Source organism: Podarcis muralis, chromosome 13 (assembly GCF_964188315.1).
Source record: "Podarcis muralis chromosome 13, rPodMur119.hap1.1, whole genome shotgun sequence".
Lineage (NCBI taxonomy): Eukaryota > Metazoa > Chordata > Lepidosauria > Squamata > Lacertidae > Podarcis > Podarcis muralis.
In genome coordinates, this window is record NC_135667.1 from 40,869,710 (window position 1) to 40,885,163 (window position 15,454).

At 44.5% G+C, this 15,454-nt stretch overlaps 1 protein-coding gene across 2 annotated transcripts in view; it reads left to right on the forward strand.

Annotated features, from left to right (window-relative positions):
• The window catches only part of MYO1D (myosin ID), a 181,746-nt gene that overhangs the window by 103,598 nt on the left and 62,694 nt on the right, over positions 1 to 15,454 (forward strand). For both annotated transcript variants that reach the window (XM_077917458.1, XM_028704045.2), the window contains exon 20: positions 4,257 to 4,370. In XM_077917458.1, the coding sequence (XP_077773584.1) occupies positions 4,257 to 4,370 (114 nt within the window). The remainder of the gene's footprint in view (positions 1 to 4,256; positions 4,371 to 15,454) is intronic.

The following is a 15,454-nucleotide window of genomic DNA, read 5'->3' on the forward strand; positions in this document are numbered from 1 at the left end:
TGCTAGTCTAGAGTTAGTTTCTGTTTACTGACCCTCTCCCAGTCCAGTACTGATCTCAGGTACTGGTTCATTGCATCAACTGCATCACCTGAATTGGCAAACAAGGGTGAAACAGAATTATGTGTCACAGACAGTGCACCTCAGTTCGCTGTTCCACTGAGAAACTAATCAGTGGTTCCATGTAGATTTACTGTAACTGCAACTTTTATACCATAACCCAGGGGTCTGCAACCTTTAAGACAAAAAGAGCCACTTGGACCCGTTTCCGAAGGGGGAAAAAACTGGGAGCCACAAAACCATTGCGACATTTAAAACAAATATATCTCCGGAGCCGCGATCTGACAGCGGGCGGGAAGGTGACGTCGGGACAGTGCGTGACTAATGCACGCACCGCCCCCATGCGATGTCACAGCCAGTACAGCGCCCGCCACAGTGGGGAGTGTCGGGGCGCACAATGCGCCTCCTCCCCTCGCTAGTATCTGCCCCTGAGCCACGGCAAAGGTGTAAAAGAGCCACATGCGGCTCCGGAGCCGCGGGTTGCAGACCCCTGCCATAACCTATATGGCTGTATCCAATGCTAGTCATACTCTGAGTAGACACAGTGAAATTACTGAACAGGTTCATTATTTGCCAGATTACGTTGGAGCACATTCTGTAGCAAGGATAACTCCTCCCACTGGAACTTGATAGGTAGGGCCTTCAGAGCCATACATCCCATAATAGCTAGCCTGTACACTTGATATAGCATTGACTTCTTCTCCTTTACTCCCACCCACTCCACAAACATGGGACACATCCTTAAAATAATTAGTCATTTCATAGTGGCTCTTGTGAAATCACCTAACGTCAAGGCACTTTTAGTGTGTGTGTGTGTGTGTGTGTGTGTGTGTGGTAGTAATCATGGCGAGATATTCAGTCTTGTGCACTAAACAGTGTAACAAACTTTGAAGATTGCTGTTGGAAGCGAAGAAGGCAATCAATCCCCTGACATGGTCAGAGCAGCTGTATGTTTATGGCAATCAATAAGCACACAAGTGTTTCACTTGTTTGTTAGTAGTACATTTTCCACTTGGCCATAGTGGCCCATCTTCGCGAATGCCTTGAAGCAGCAGGGACAGAGCAAATCAGGTGTTGATTATTCACAGCAATGGAAGAAGCGGTAATCAAAGAGAATCAAGGCTTCCCTTTGCTCTTCTTTGTCTTTCTGTGCTTCTGATTGATGGAGTGGAGCTTTCCATGTTGAAGATGGTGCTGTTAAATGCATAAATATATGGCACGTGCAGTGTGTACTGGCAATTAGTACTGCTGCAGAAGACAAGACCTAGTTTCCCATCTGTCATCTCTTGGCTAGATGGTTCTTCAGAGCATTGCCTACTCTCTGTGTTTGACACCTAAACCTCTTAGCTGATTTTGAGTTACTGATACAAGTGACAAGCTACCTGGAAAGGGTGAGGTGTCCTACCTTTGCACAGATTTAAGGGATTATTTGACTCTGTTAAAGAGAGCATGCTGCTTGTCTGAAGGACTCACGCTGGTTACCAATAAAGGGGATGCTAATTGTGTAATTTGGGCTCCTGCCAAACAGTAGGATGAAGTCAGAAAGGCTTTATGCCTTGGAGAGGGCTTCCTTGTTCATCATTATCTCCACAGGCAGCTGGGTTTTGTTTTTATTTTTAAATTGTACAGAACCTAGAAAACTGTAGATACATTATTATTATTATTATTATTATTATTATTATTATTATTAACAATAATATAATTTATGCATTGCTGCTTGTCCTATTCTCATTAGTTAGGGTGAACAGTTCTTCTAAGATTTATCCTCCTTCTTTTTAGTGAAAATGATTTCTGTACATATGCATGTGCACACACACACACACACACACAAATATACCCCTCTGATTTTTGGGCATGGGGAAACTTGTTCTGCATTCCAAACCATCTCTTACTGAAATCCATTGGAGTAGTCTTTTGTTCTTTCTCCTCCTGCTACATCCAGCCATGTGGAATAGATAGATAGATAGATAGATAGATGATAGATATAGGCAACCCGTCTTCAAGGCTATGCTTTGAACTATCATTTTAATTCCGTTTGCCCAGCTGGATGCCTGTCAATAGCAAGTTGGAAGGAAAAACTGATCTAATGGTGCATTTCTCAGCAGGGGACTCAATTGTGGTTTACTGAATCCCAGTGGCATCCTCAATTAATTTCAGATTTGGAGTCTTCAGCTGTAAAAGTAGTAACAAGTGGGCTTCCTTTCACTGATGGAAATGGTTTCAGTCCCATTTTGGAAACTGTTAGCAAACAGTATGTTTCACGTTGCTAGCATTACAAATGTAATGGTAATTTAGAAATGGTGCTGTTCTGCCCTCCCACACACTCCCAAACACACACACACACACACACAGCAGAATATCCTGCCATTTGCTATCTTTAGAGTTGTCACAGCAAGGCATGAGTCTTCCTGTTACAAAAGGCATCCAGAGTTGACATCTTTAGGGCGTTCCCGGATAATGCTAGTTTACATAGATGCTGTACATATGTGAACCCATGTTACTTCGCAGTGGCCATAATAAAAACAGTAAAAACTTCAATGAAATCAATCTGAAAAACCAAGTAGCCTGCCATAAACCAGTTAACAGAAAAGTGGGGTTATTGCACTGCATAATAGCAAGGGCTCAGACAGCCACCCTGAAAGCCTCATGACTAGGTGACAAAACAAAACTTAGGGGGAGGCCATGCTATGATGTTGATGCCATGATGTTATGCACTGTTCCTCTCGTCCACCAACTGCAATTTAATCAGCTTGGGAATCTGGAGCAGTATCCCCAATACTGATTGAAGGGCAGGCGTGGGGAACGAGTGAGGAATCTTTTTTCAGTCCAGGGTCTGCATTCTCTTCTGGGGCAACCTTTCTCTCTCTCTCTCTCTCTCTCTCTCTCTCTCTCTCTCTCTCTCTCTTTCTCTCTCTTTAAACTTGAAGGATCTTTTTTGAGTTAAAATGAATACATACACACTGTACTGTCTGGGGCAACCTTTCAAGGGCCACGTGCAAGCGGTGGACAAGGCCAAAGGCAAAAATGGGCAGAGCAACAAACGTAAACGTCACCTTTGTATATAAACTAATTTCTTTTTAAAAAAATTCTTTTTATTAGTTTCTATTAACCAAACAAGAACAAACGAAAACATAACAAGAAACAAGACAAACCATAATTAACGTAACAATGAATGACTTCCCTCCAACTCGGTTTTGGACTATATAACAAAAAGTTTTTTTTCCTGCAGTTTCTTTTTATAGAGTATATAGACTAATTTCTACACACATTCGTACACCTTGCTCTTCGCTCCATCCAAGAGGAGCAAGAGGCAAGAGGCATTATTAGAGCAAGAGGCATTTTTGGAGTTCCATCCAGGCCAAAGCACTCAGGGTGAAAAGCAGGACCAGTGAGAGGTGTTGCCTGGGAGCATCACCTGGGGAAATCTGAGGGGCAAATAGAGAGGCATTGGGGCCTCATTTGGTACCCAGGCCTGAGGCTTCCCATCCCTTTCTTAAGGCTGTAAAGGAAAGAACTAGGACTTGAATTGAGTCCAGAAATACATGGGTAGCCAATGAAGATAAGAGCACCAGAATAAAATCTGTAACAATCTGGCAGCTGCATTTTGGACTGATTTAAAGCGTTTGGATGTTTTCAAGTGCAGCCCCCTGTAGAGTGCATTACAGTAGACTAGTGTAGACTTTAGCTTTCATACTCTGTGAAACTTCCTAGATAACTTCTGATTTACCAGAGAAAGCCGAAGCTCAGGTAAGACCTGCCTTTAAAGCAAAGTCCTACCATCTTGCAATCAGCGATGCTCTGTTTTTGGCAGTTTATGTGGTTAGAGGGCTGGTCCCTGTCCCTCTTTAGTGAACAAATACAGGCAGCAACAGGATCATCGTGTTTGGGCTGCTATCTTACCAATCAAAGTTAAGCTAACGGAAGTACTTTTCCTTTCTTTTTTAATCTCATTCTTTTCAATTACTGCTTTCTACACAATACCACCAAGTTGAACTCATCTTAAATCCGGACCATTTTTAATCCTTCTGTCAGTTAAAAACTGATTTGCACATGCCTTTTAGAACTGTGGAAGCAAAATTCAAACATCTTAAGGAGCCAATAATTCTACTGTCACCCTGTTCAGAGTGTGTGAAGTGTGTTTTGTTTTGTTTAAAAAAGGAAATGACTTTTAATTCCCATGGGGATTTGATTATTTGCAGATAAACCGCTTTAGCAAAGTGGAAGATCGGGCAATTTTTATCACTGACAGACACCTTTATAAGATGGATCCAACAAAGCACTACAAAGTGATGAAAACCATCCCACTGTACAATGTAAGTATTGGAGCTGGAGCCAGGACTCCACAGTACGAAATTGCTAATGATCCAATTTCTCTGCTGTAAAATTGATAAGAACTCTGGTCAGAATTCTGTGAAGTGTATAGAGGTATTTTATCTGTATATCTTCCACAAGTACAGTGGTACCTCGGGTTAAGAACTTAATTCGTTCTGGAGGTCCGTTCTTAATCTGAAACTGTTCTTAACCTGAAGCACCACTTTAGCTAATGGGGCCTCTCGCTGCTGTGCCGCCACTGCCGCATGATTTCTGTTCTCATCCTGAAGCAAAGTTCTTAACCCGAGGTACTATTTCTGGGTTAGCGGAGTCTGTAACCTGAAGCATCTGTAACCTGAAGCATCTGTAACCCGAGGTTCCACTGTATATATATTTTTAAAACTTGCAACCCACTCTTTGTCAAAAAAAAATCAGGGTGGGTTACATCAATAGTGGGAGTGCAGTTCATAATTAGCATATTGTCGCTGAGAAGCTTCAGTTGGTGGTGAAACTACCAAGAGGAGATGTCCAACAGATCGCAAGTTGCAGACAGAATGGTATAAGTGCCAGCTCTTAAGGTAACAGGACTCTAAGCCATTCAGGCTTTATAGCTCAGTACCAAAACCTGGACTCAGGCTCAGTAGCAAATAGGCAGTCAGTGCAGATCTTTAAGCACCATTGTTTATGGTCTTTAGCTTTCAGGACTATCAGATTACTGACAACTGTATTTTGCGCTATCTGCAATCTGCAAACTAGGGGCTGGATCTGGCCCAATTGCCTTCTAAATCCGGCCCGCGGACATTCCGGGAATCAGCATGTGTACTTTTATTTAAAATGCATCTCTGGGTTATTTGTGGGGCACAGGAATTCGTTCATATATTTTTTCCCCAAAATACAGTCCAGCCCCCCACAAGGTCTGAGGGACAGTGGACCGGCCCCCTGCTGAAAAAGTTTGCTGACACCTGCCAGGTCTAAACCATATTCAAGGGCAGCTCCATGTAGAATGTTTTGCAGTAGTCTAAACAAAATGTTTCTGGAACCAGGATCACTCTGGCCAGGCTATCCCATTCCTTGTCACCAAAGTCATTTGGGCTCCCAATGACAAAGTATCCAGGAGACCTACCAACTAGAAACCTGGTTCTTCAGAGGGAATGCAGCCCCATCCAGAGCAGGCTGCCTCCCTAATTCCCAGACCCAGAAACCACCAATCTGCAGTACTTCTCGCATGTCAGGATTGAGCTTCGGTTTACTGGCTCTCGTTGCCTCCACTACTGGTCAAGAACCTGCATGATTCTATTGTCAATAAGCCTGCATGATGGCAGGAGAATGGGGGGGGGGACTGTTGTTCTTCTTCCTTCCCTAAAGACTTAGAGCAGGGGTCAGCAAACTTTTTCAGCAGGGGGCCGGTCCACTGTCCCTCAGTCCTTGTGGGGGGCCAGATTGTATTTTGAAGGGGGGGAAATGAACGAATTCCTAGGCCCCACAAATAACCCAGAGATGCATTTTAAATAAAAGCACACATTCTACTCGTGTAAAAACACGCTGATTCCCGGACCGTCCACAGGCCGGATTGAGAAGGCGATTGGGCCAGATCTGGCCCCAGGGCCTTGGTTTGCCTACCCATGGCTTAGAGGCACAGAGGAGGTTTGGAATCTTGTTCTGTTGCAGTTTCTACTTCCAGCATTTGCAGAAAGCGTTTCCTGCTGTCTTTAAATATATATATATATATATATATATATATATATTTGCTTTCGTAGATTTTCACGGGTACAGGAATGCAGGTTTTGGTGTCCTCGGGTGTCTTCCCGTGTAAAAGTTGGGGTGTCTAGGCGACGTTTTGACGAGGTCTCACTCGTCATCTTCAGGCTGGTGCTTTCGGCTTCTTGTTACTGGAACAGAGCAGGATCTCAGTGTTTGAGTTCCTATAAATACTGTTGAGGAGGTGTGGTGTATAGCCTCCAATGTTCTGGGCAGAGAGGAAGTTCCTAGGCTAGTGTGCCTTTTCTTCTTTTGTTCCTTAATTGCTTGAGGGATATCTTGAGTGATTTCTTGAGTGATATCCTGGTTACCACTTAGGTGGGTCATTAGGTGTGGATTAGTTGCTAAAGCCTTTGTGTCTTGACCTCTTGAACTTTGTGAAGAGTTTTTCTGAGAAGATGGCTGTAGTTGTGCTCTGGCGCAAAAGGCTGTTTTGATATTGATATTGTGTTTATGGAGGATTTTGCTAATTTTATCTGTAGTGCCCTTGATATAAGGAAGGAGGGCCATGCCATTGTTTTCTTCTTTTCCCCCAAAAACCAAGACACAGAAGAAAACAATGGCATGGCCCTCCTTCCTTATATCAAGGGCACTACAGATAAAATTAGCAAAATCCTCCATAAACACAATATCAAAACAGCCTTTTGCGCCAACCAAAAAATAGCCAATATCCTCAGAAACCCCAAGGATAAAATCCAGTTGGAAAACCAAGGGGTCTATGAAATACCCTGCAAAGTCTGCCCAGCCACGTACATTGGACAAACAAACAGACGAATAAATGCACGTATCGCAGAACACAAGAATGCCGTCAAAAAAGAAGAAAAAACTTCCTCTCTTTTCCAACACATGAAAGAAACAGGACACGAAATTAATTTTGCAGATTCCAAATTGCTCTCTAACATGGAACATCACCACAAGAGAATAATCATGGAAGCCATCGAGATAGAGAAACACCCTCACAACATGAACAAGCGTGACGACACATCCCGCTTGCCAGACATCTGGAAATTAGCCCTCCCCACAAAAACTGATACCAGATCCAGAGGCACACAGAACGCCATCACCAATCAACCACACCAGACCCAAACCCAGACCCTCTCCACAGATAAATTACAGACACCATCCAGTAGCCAAACCATGGTGGCACCTCCGGATGCTGCACCCCCCTGCAATCCCTACACAGATCTGGCTGGCACAGGCCACAAAACCACAGCTCGCCCCTATACACGAAGCCAAGCCAGAGCACAACTACAGCCATCTTCTCAGAAAAACTCTTCACAAAGTTCAAGAGGTCAAGACACAAAGGCTTTAGCAACTAATCCACACCTAATGACCCACCTAAGTGGTAACCAGGATATCACTCAAGAAATCACTCAAGATATCCCTCAAGCAATTAAGGAACAAAAGAAGAAAAGGCACACTAGCCTAGGAACTTCCTCTCTGCCCAGAACATTGGAGGCTATACACCACACCTCCTCAACAGTATTTATAGGAACTCAAACACTGAGATCCTGCTCTGTTCCAGTAACAAGAAGCCGAAAGCACCAGCCTGAAGATGACGAGTGAGACCTCGTCGAAACGTCGCCTAGACACCCCAACTTTTACACGGGAAGACACCCGAGGACACCAAAACCTGCATATATATATATATATATATATATATATATATATATATATATATTACTTGGAAAGCCCCATGTGGCTTCTTTGAAAATCAAGGAAGTAGGACTAGGTTGTTCTGAACTCCTTTCCTCCTGAACAAGCAGCTGTTAGCTATGTTTCCACACACTGAGCTATCTGTGTGTTCTTCCCCTACCCTCAGCCCCAACCCATGAACTAATTCTTTCCAGAGGAGTGGTGCAATTTATATCAGGGGTAAATGAAACACAGGGACGCGGGTGGCGCTGTGGGTTAAACCACAGAGCCTAGGACTTGCCGATCAGAAGGTTGGCGGTTCGAATCCCCGCAACGGGGTGAGCACCCGTTGCTCGGTCCCTGCTCCTGCCAACCTAGCAGTTCGAAAGCACGTCATAGTGCAAGTAGATAAATAGGTACCACCGTGGTGGGAAGGTAAATGGCATTTCCGTACACTGCTCTGGTTCACCAGAAGCGGCTTAGTCATGCTGGCCACATGACGCGGAAGCTGTATGCCGGCTCCCTCAGCCAATAAAGCGAGATGAGCACCGCAACCCCAGAGTCGGTCACAACTAGACCTAATGGTCAGGGGTCCCTTTACCTTTACCTTAAATGAAACACGCACATTGCTACTTTCGCAGCCCTCAAAGCAACTGCATGAGCCTGCTATTTCAGTATTTTTGAAAGGGGGTAAGATCTTGGTCACAGCTCTCCCTTCCCGTTGGTCACTGACTCGCAACTGTGTTTGTCTCTTGTGGGTCAGCTTGTCCCTTAAAGAATTTCTTTCAAACGTGTGATACTCAGCTGGGAGTTTGTGCCCACAAGGCCTGAAGAAGTTTAACATGCTGAAAGGCTGGCAGACTGGCTGGTGCAAAGGAAGTCACAGCTAGGTGACCTTGGGCTAATCACACTTCTCTGAAGTCTCTCAGCCCCACTCACCTCACAGAGTGTTTGTTGTGGGGGAGGAAGGGAAAGGAGAATGTTAGCCGCTTTGAGATTCCTTCGGGTAGTGATAAAGCGGGATATCAAATCCAAACTCCTCCTCCTCCTCTTCTTCACACGAACAGTGGCTGTCATATAATGTTTGAAACACATTACTTTGCCTATGATGGCTAGTACATTAGCTTCACACATGCATTTGGTAGTATAATCCGATTTGGCCACTGAGGCACCCGTGGGAACTCCCAATGAATTGCAAGCCAGCTCAGCTTGCCTTGTTTTCAGGGATCTGTTTTAATATGGTAGAAAAAAAAATTAACGTAGGAAGGAATTTCAGTTAGCTCATAAAAAAAACACAACCAAATTTGTGTATGTGAGGACCAAGGAAGTGGGAAATAATGTGGTACACGGTGGACAAAGGGCAAAAATTAAACACTCTGCATGGTGCTGGAATGTTGGAGTTTTATTTTACCATCCCTGCTTGCAAAGAAGCAAAAGGAATTGCCTAGTAATAAGTAGATGCATATTGCCTTCAAAGATCATGGCCACTGGTCCCATCACCTCCTGCAAATAGAAGGGGAAGAAATTGAGGCAGTGAGAGATTTTACTTTCTTGGGCTCCATGATCACTGCAGATGGTGACAGCAGCCACAAAATTAAAAGACACCTGCTTCTTGGGAGAAAAGCAATGACAAACCTAGACAGCATCTTAAAAAGCAGAGACATCACCCTGCCAACAAAGGTTCATATAGTTAAAGCTATTGTTTTCCCAGTAGTGATGTATGGAAGTGAGAGCTGGACCATAAAGAAGGTTGATCGCCGAAGAATTGATGCTTTTGAATTATGGTGCTGGAGGAGACTCTTGAGAGTCCCATGGACTGCAAGAAGATGAAACCTATCCATTCTGAAGGAAATCAGCCCTGAGTGCTCACGGGAAGGACAGATCCTGAAGCTGAGGCTCCAATACTTTGGCCACCTCATGAGAAGAGAAGACTCCCTGGAAAAGACCCTGATGTTGGGAAAGATGGAGGGCACAAGGAGAAGGGGACGACAGAGGATGAGATGGTTGGACAGTGTTCTCGAAGCTACCAGCATGAGTTTGACCAAACTGCAGGTGGCAGTGGAAGACAGGAGTGCCTGGCATGCTCTGGTAAAGAGCCACCCTGATCCAAAGCTCTGTAGGTCACCAATGTGCATATGGATCTGTGTGAGCCAGTTTTCTGCATGATGGAGGTTTCTCAAATGCAAGCACAGCCAAATTTTCATTCATTAACACTTCCATCAATATTTGTTTGTTTACTATCCCATCCTTCATCAATCCACAATCCTAGGGTGGGTTACATCATAAAATATATAGGTAAAGTTAAAGGGACCCCTGACCATTAGGTCCAGTTGTGGCCGACTCTGGGGTTGCGGCGCTCATCTCGCTTTATTGGCCGAGGGAGCCGGCGTACAGCTTCTGGGTCATGAGGCCAGCATGACTAAGCCGCTTCTGGCGAACAAGAGCAGCGCATGGAAACACCGTTTACCTTCCTGCCGGAGCAGTACCTATTTATCTACTTCCACTTCGTGCTTTCGAACTGCTAGGTTGGCAGGAGTAGGGACCGAGCAACGGGAGCTCACCCTGTCGCAGGGATTCGAACTGCCGACCTTCTGATCGGCAAGTCCTAGGCTCTATGGTTTAACCCACAGCGCCACCCGCATCCCTCATAAAATATATACAATGGTGATAATACCTTGAGGGGACTGGTGTGTGAAATCTTTCCAGCCTGCCGAAATTAACCTTATTTTCCTCATCAGTATTTTTGACGTTTTGTTGCCCACATTATCAAACTCGGTTTGTTTTAGGAGCTGCCCATTGCCGCTGATATATGTTTTATTTTTTTTACACATATGCCCTCTTACCTAATATCTTTGTATGTAGTGAAAGTGGGGGAGCCCCGAAATCTGCATAATTGTGTGGGGGATGGGTTTCCCCCTTGCTCTTTGTAGAACAGCTCCATTATTTGGACTGATGCTTTCACCAAGAACACGGACCATTTATATTTGAACCCAGGTGTTTATTTCTCTGCCTCACCTGAAAATATATGTTTCCTTTACATCTGTAAGATGGATTGGCCCTGTGAAGGTGTACGGGAGCTAGCCTCCTCAAAGTGCATCTGCGTGCCAGCAGCACTCACAATCACTGTTTGCAAAGCTGCCCTGTCAACATAGCAACATCCCTTGGGAAGGCGTTGCCATGGAGATCTCAGGCGGTCAGCTGATGCCTGGTCCTGCCAAAGCTTGTTTTCCCAGCTCAAGAAGCCATTCTGTCACTCCTAACTTTAAAAAAAAAAGCAATTCCAAATGGGGAGTAATATCCCACGGTGAGCCTTTGACTTGTGGCAGTAAAAATCCCCGTGATTTGAAACCTCTGGTGGAGTTCTTGTGCCTGGTGTTGCCAGCCAAGATGGCATATGCCAGGAACTGAAGGATAGCAATAAATAAATGCATTAAGACGGGAAGATATGATCCTAGGGTTGAGGAAGTCTGTAGCTGGCGTACAGATAACTAGGAAATAATAAGACATTCTGGAAAACGGAGGAAATGAAGATGATTTTCTCTTATTTCACACATGCCTGTTACTGTCACTTTGCAAGCTTGTTTTGTTAAATTGAATCAGGATGCGTTCCTGCGTCCAATTGTGGCATTTTGAGAGTGTAGATTCAGTGGATTCGTGCAGTTTGGTTCCTCACAAAGCAGTGGTACAATTGCTTCACCATACACCTGCCTTACAGAGCGAATCACAATTACCCACGCCAAGATGCCAAAAACAGATTTAAATCAATTATTTAAACTAATCTACCCTGCTGAAGAGGCCCCTGTAGCAGATTATTGGAGCTAAATGTGGGTTGATAGTCCGCTGCATAGCAACCATTCACTTTTTTATGTTCTAAAACTAAGTAGTAAATGTAGTACTATCCAGAAGTCACAGTAGTACAACTGACCGTTGAGTTATTGAAGGGCACCAAATTGACTTTCCCCATTCTAAAGGCGTATAGTTTTTTCAGAATTGAAACCTAGAGAACAATAACTTTGTCCCAACTGTTTGCTAGGGGACACAACAGTTGGCACTGGCCATTGCCCCTGGAATTGGCCTGGATGGGAGAGGGGAAGGAAGATCAGGAGTGGGTATTGGGTTAGCATTCTCTCCTGCCTGACCCCAGCTCATAACTCCCCATATTTGTTGGAAGAAGGTACACGCCAAACACACCTGAGAGCTGGGGGCACTGTTATATGGTGGTTCCGCTCCTTTCTCCTGGGCCATGTCCAGAAAGTGGTGTTGAGGGATGAGTGTTCAGACCCCTGGGCTCTCACTTGTGGGGTGCCTCAGGGTTCCGTCCTCTCCCCCATGCTTTTTAATATCTATATGAAGCTGCTGGGAGAGATCACCAGGGGGTTTGGGCTGGGTGTTCATCAGTATGCAGATGATACCCAGCTCTACCTCTCTTTTAAATCAGAACCAGTGAATGCAGTGAAGGTCCTGTGTGAGTGCCTGGAGGCGGTTGGAGGATGGATGGCGGCTAACAGATTGAGGTTGAATCCTGGCAAGACAGAAGTACTGTTTTGGGGGGACAGGGGGCAGGCAGGTGTGGGGGACTCCCTGGTCCGGAATGGGGTAACTGTGCCCCTGAAGAACCAGGTGCGCAGCCTGGGAGTCATTTTGGACTCACAGCTGTCCATGGAGGCGCAGGTTAATTCTGTGTCCAGGGCAGCTGTCTACCAGCTCCACCTGGTATGCAGGCTAAGACCTTACCTGCCCGCGGACTGTCTTGCCAGAGTTATCTCCTGCTTGGACTACTGCAATGCACTCTACGTGGGGCTACCTTTGAAGGTGACCCAGAAACTGCAATTAATCCAGAATGCGGCAGCTAGACTGGTGACTGGGACTGGCCGCCGGGACCACATAACACCGGTCCTGAGATCTCCCCATTGGCTCCCAGTACGTTTCTGAGCACAATTCAAAGTGTTGGTGCTGACCTTTAAAGCCCTAAACGGCCTCGCTCCTGTATACCTGAAGGAGTGTCTCCACCCCCATCGTTCAGCCCGGACACTGAGATCCAGCGCCAAGGGCCTTCTGGCAGTTCCCTCATTGCAAGAAGTGAGGTTACAGGGAACGAGACAGAGGGCTTTCTCGGTAGTGGCGCCCACCCTGTGGAACACCCTCCCTTCAGATGTGAAGGAAATAAGCAGCTATCCTATCTTTAAAAGACATCTGAAGGCAGCCCTGTTCAGGGAAGTTTTTAATATTTAATGCTGTAATGTTTTTAACATTTGATTGGGAGCTGCCCAGAGTGGCTGGGGGAACTCAGCCAGATGGGCGGGGTATAAATAATAAATTATTATTATTATTAAATGTGGGGTCTCTTGATCCCTTGCAAGAGAATGCCTGGTCACAGAGCGTTCAGCCTTCTGTCTCATCCCCTTGATTAAAATCCTAGAAATACAACTGAACACACCTAGACTCTGCTTTTGGAGGCTTTCATAACAACAATTTCTAGAAGTATGCACTGCTGTTTGGGGAATTCCTTTTTACATGAGCTTTCTGGTGCACTGAAAATTTCTTGAAGTCTTAACCTCTCTCTCCCGCAAGGGGGAAATGGCAGAGAGGTGTTGAAAGGTGTCAGAAAGGAGACAGTCTCTTTTTTTCATGCTAAAACAAAGAACAGTCCTTGAAGGTTGAGTTTTTTCTTAAGTTCCTTGAAGAAACTAGCAGTCAGTCTGATCCAATTATAGCCATTCTAAATAGCTAGGAATTCTCATCTGAGTACACTTTTGTCAATGCTTGACGTTTCACTACAAAAATAAATAGCAATTATTGGGTTTGTGCCTGAAGAATTGTGCTCTCCTCTGGGATGTTTGAGCGATCAAAGCTGTATCAGCTTTTAAAATTTAAAGCTTATACCCTCTAATACACTGTATTATATGTATGTGTGTGTATTATGTATGTATGTATGTGTGTATGTATAAATAAAAATTCTGGGGCAAAGCTCTTTCAAACCTTTGCTTAATTTAATCCCTGATTGTTAGACAAAAGCTTGTGTGTGCCAAACACAATCCGGAATATAGAAATGTATTGGCTTTTTCTACGGGTCTGATTAGCAGAAATGCACTGTAAGCAAAATCAAAGCCTCATCACCAATACTTGGTCAATCAGTAACCTCTTTGTTATTATCAAGAGAGCCATTGTATGGTAGCATGCGCAGATATTTCAATCTTTGTTCTGTCTCACCTGATTTATTGCTACATTTACACAAACCTTTTAACTCATTAGTATTTTTTTAATAAAACACATATGCCTCTTTTAAAAAATGAATAGTGAAGGGAGGATTAATTTGCACTTACTGAACCAAGACACGCACTGAAATGTAGTTATCCTTTGGAGTTGACACTCGCCTAGATTTTGCAGTGCAGTTCTCCAATCAAAAGAGCATAGAAAATGTCTGCATTAGTAAAAAATGTTTACAGAAATGTAAGATTTCAGGGGGAAATGCTTCAAAAATGGATACATCAGAAGAATATATGCACGCAATTGTATATGAATTTTCATGTGCCAATGCAGAAACAGGATGGAATGAACTGAAGAATGGAAAATGAGAAATGGAGAGAAACCAAAATGGGCAGATTTCACCCATCCCTACCCCAAGGCTGTACAGCTGCAGTATATAGTCTGGGGTGTGTGTACTGTTCTGCCACAAAAAAAGGTTGCCATACTGTGTTCAGAATACGTATTTTTCGCTCTATAGGACGCACCCGACCATAGGACGCACCTTGTTTTAGAGGGGGAGAACAAGGGGAAAAAATTCTCCCCCTCTCTGCACAGCGCCCCTTCAGTGAAGCAGCAGGAGAAATGGAGCCCCTTCCATTTCTCCTCCTGCTTGGCTGAAGGGGCGCTGCACAGCTCTCCCTCTCTGCTGAATCCAGGAGAGTCTTGCTCTCCTGGCTTCAGCGAAAGGAACCTGAAGCCTGTGGAGCACAGCAGGAACTCACGCTGCGCTTCGGAGGCTTCGCGTTGCTATCGCTGAAGCCAGGGAGTCTGCATTCGCTCCATAGGACGCACACACATTTCACCTTAATTTTGGAGGGGGAAAAGTGCGTCCTATAGAGTGAAAAATACGGTATGTTTGTGCCATGCAAATACATTTTCATATATTGTAATCAGTTGTCAATTTCTGTGTTCTGTGTGATGAACACATTTTGTGGGAAATGTGTGAGTAAGTTTGGAGATGAACTAAAAATTCATAACAACATAGGAGTTTTGGTAGCCCAATCTGGTCCAGCAGTCTGGTCAGGCAGATGCCCAAGGGAAGATACAGTATGGGTACAGTGGCATTCTGATCATAATCCCCAGTGCCTAGTGTTCAGAGACATGCTGCTCTGATGCAGGAGATGAAATATGGTCGTCATGACAAGTAGCCATTGATAGCTTTTACGGGGAGCTAGATAATTTCATGGAGGGATAAGGCTATCTAAACTGGTAGCAAATTCCAGAGTTTAACTAAGTGTGAAGAAACACTTCCTATCATCTCCTCTGAATCTCTTGCTATTCAGCTTCATTGAATGACTCAAGAGTCTCCTGTTTTGTGTGTATTTGTGTGAGAGATACTACCTATCCACTTTCCCCACATCATGCAAATACATCATTATCCCCTCTCCCCATATTCATCTAAAAAGCTCCAAATGTTATAAGCGTTCCTCAAAGGGGAGTTGCTCTT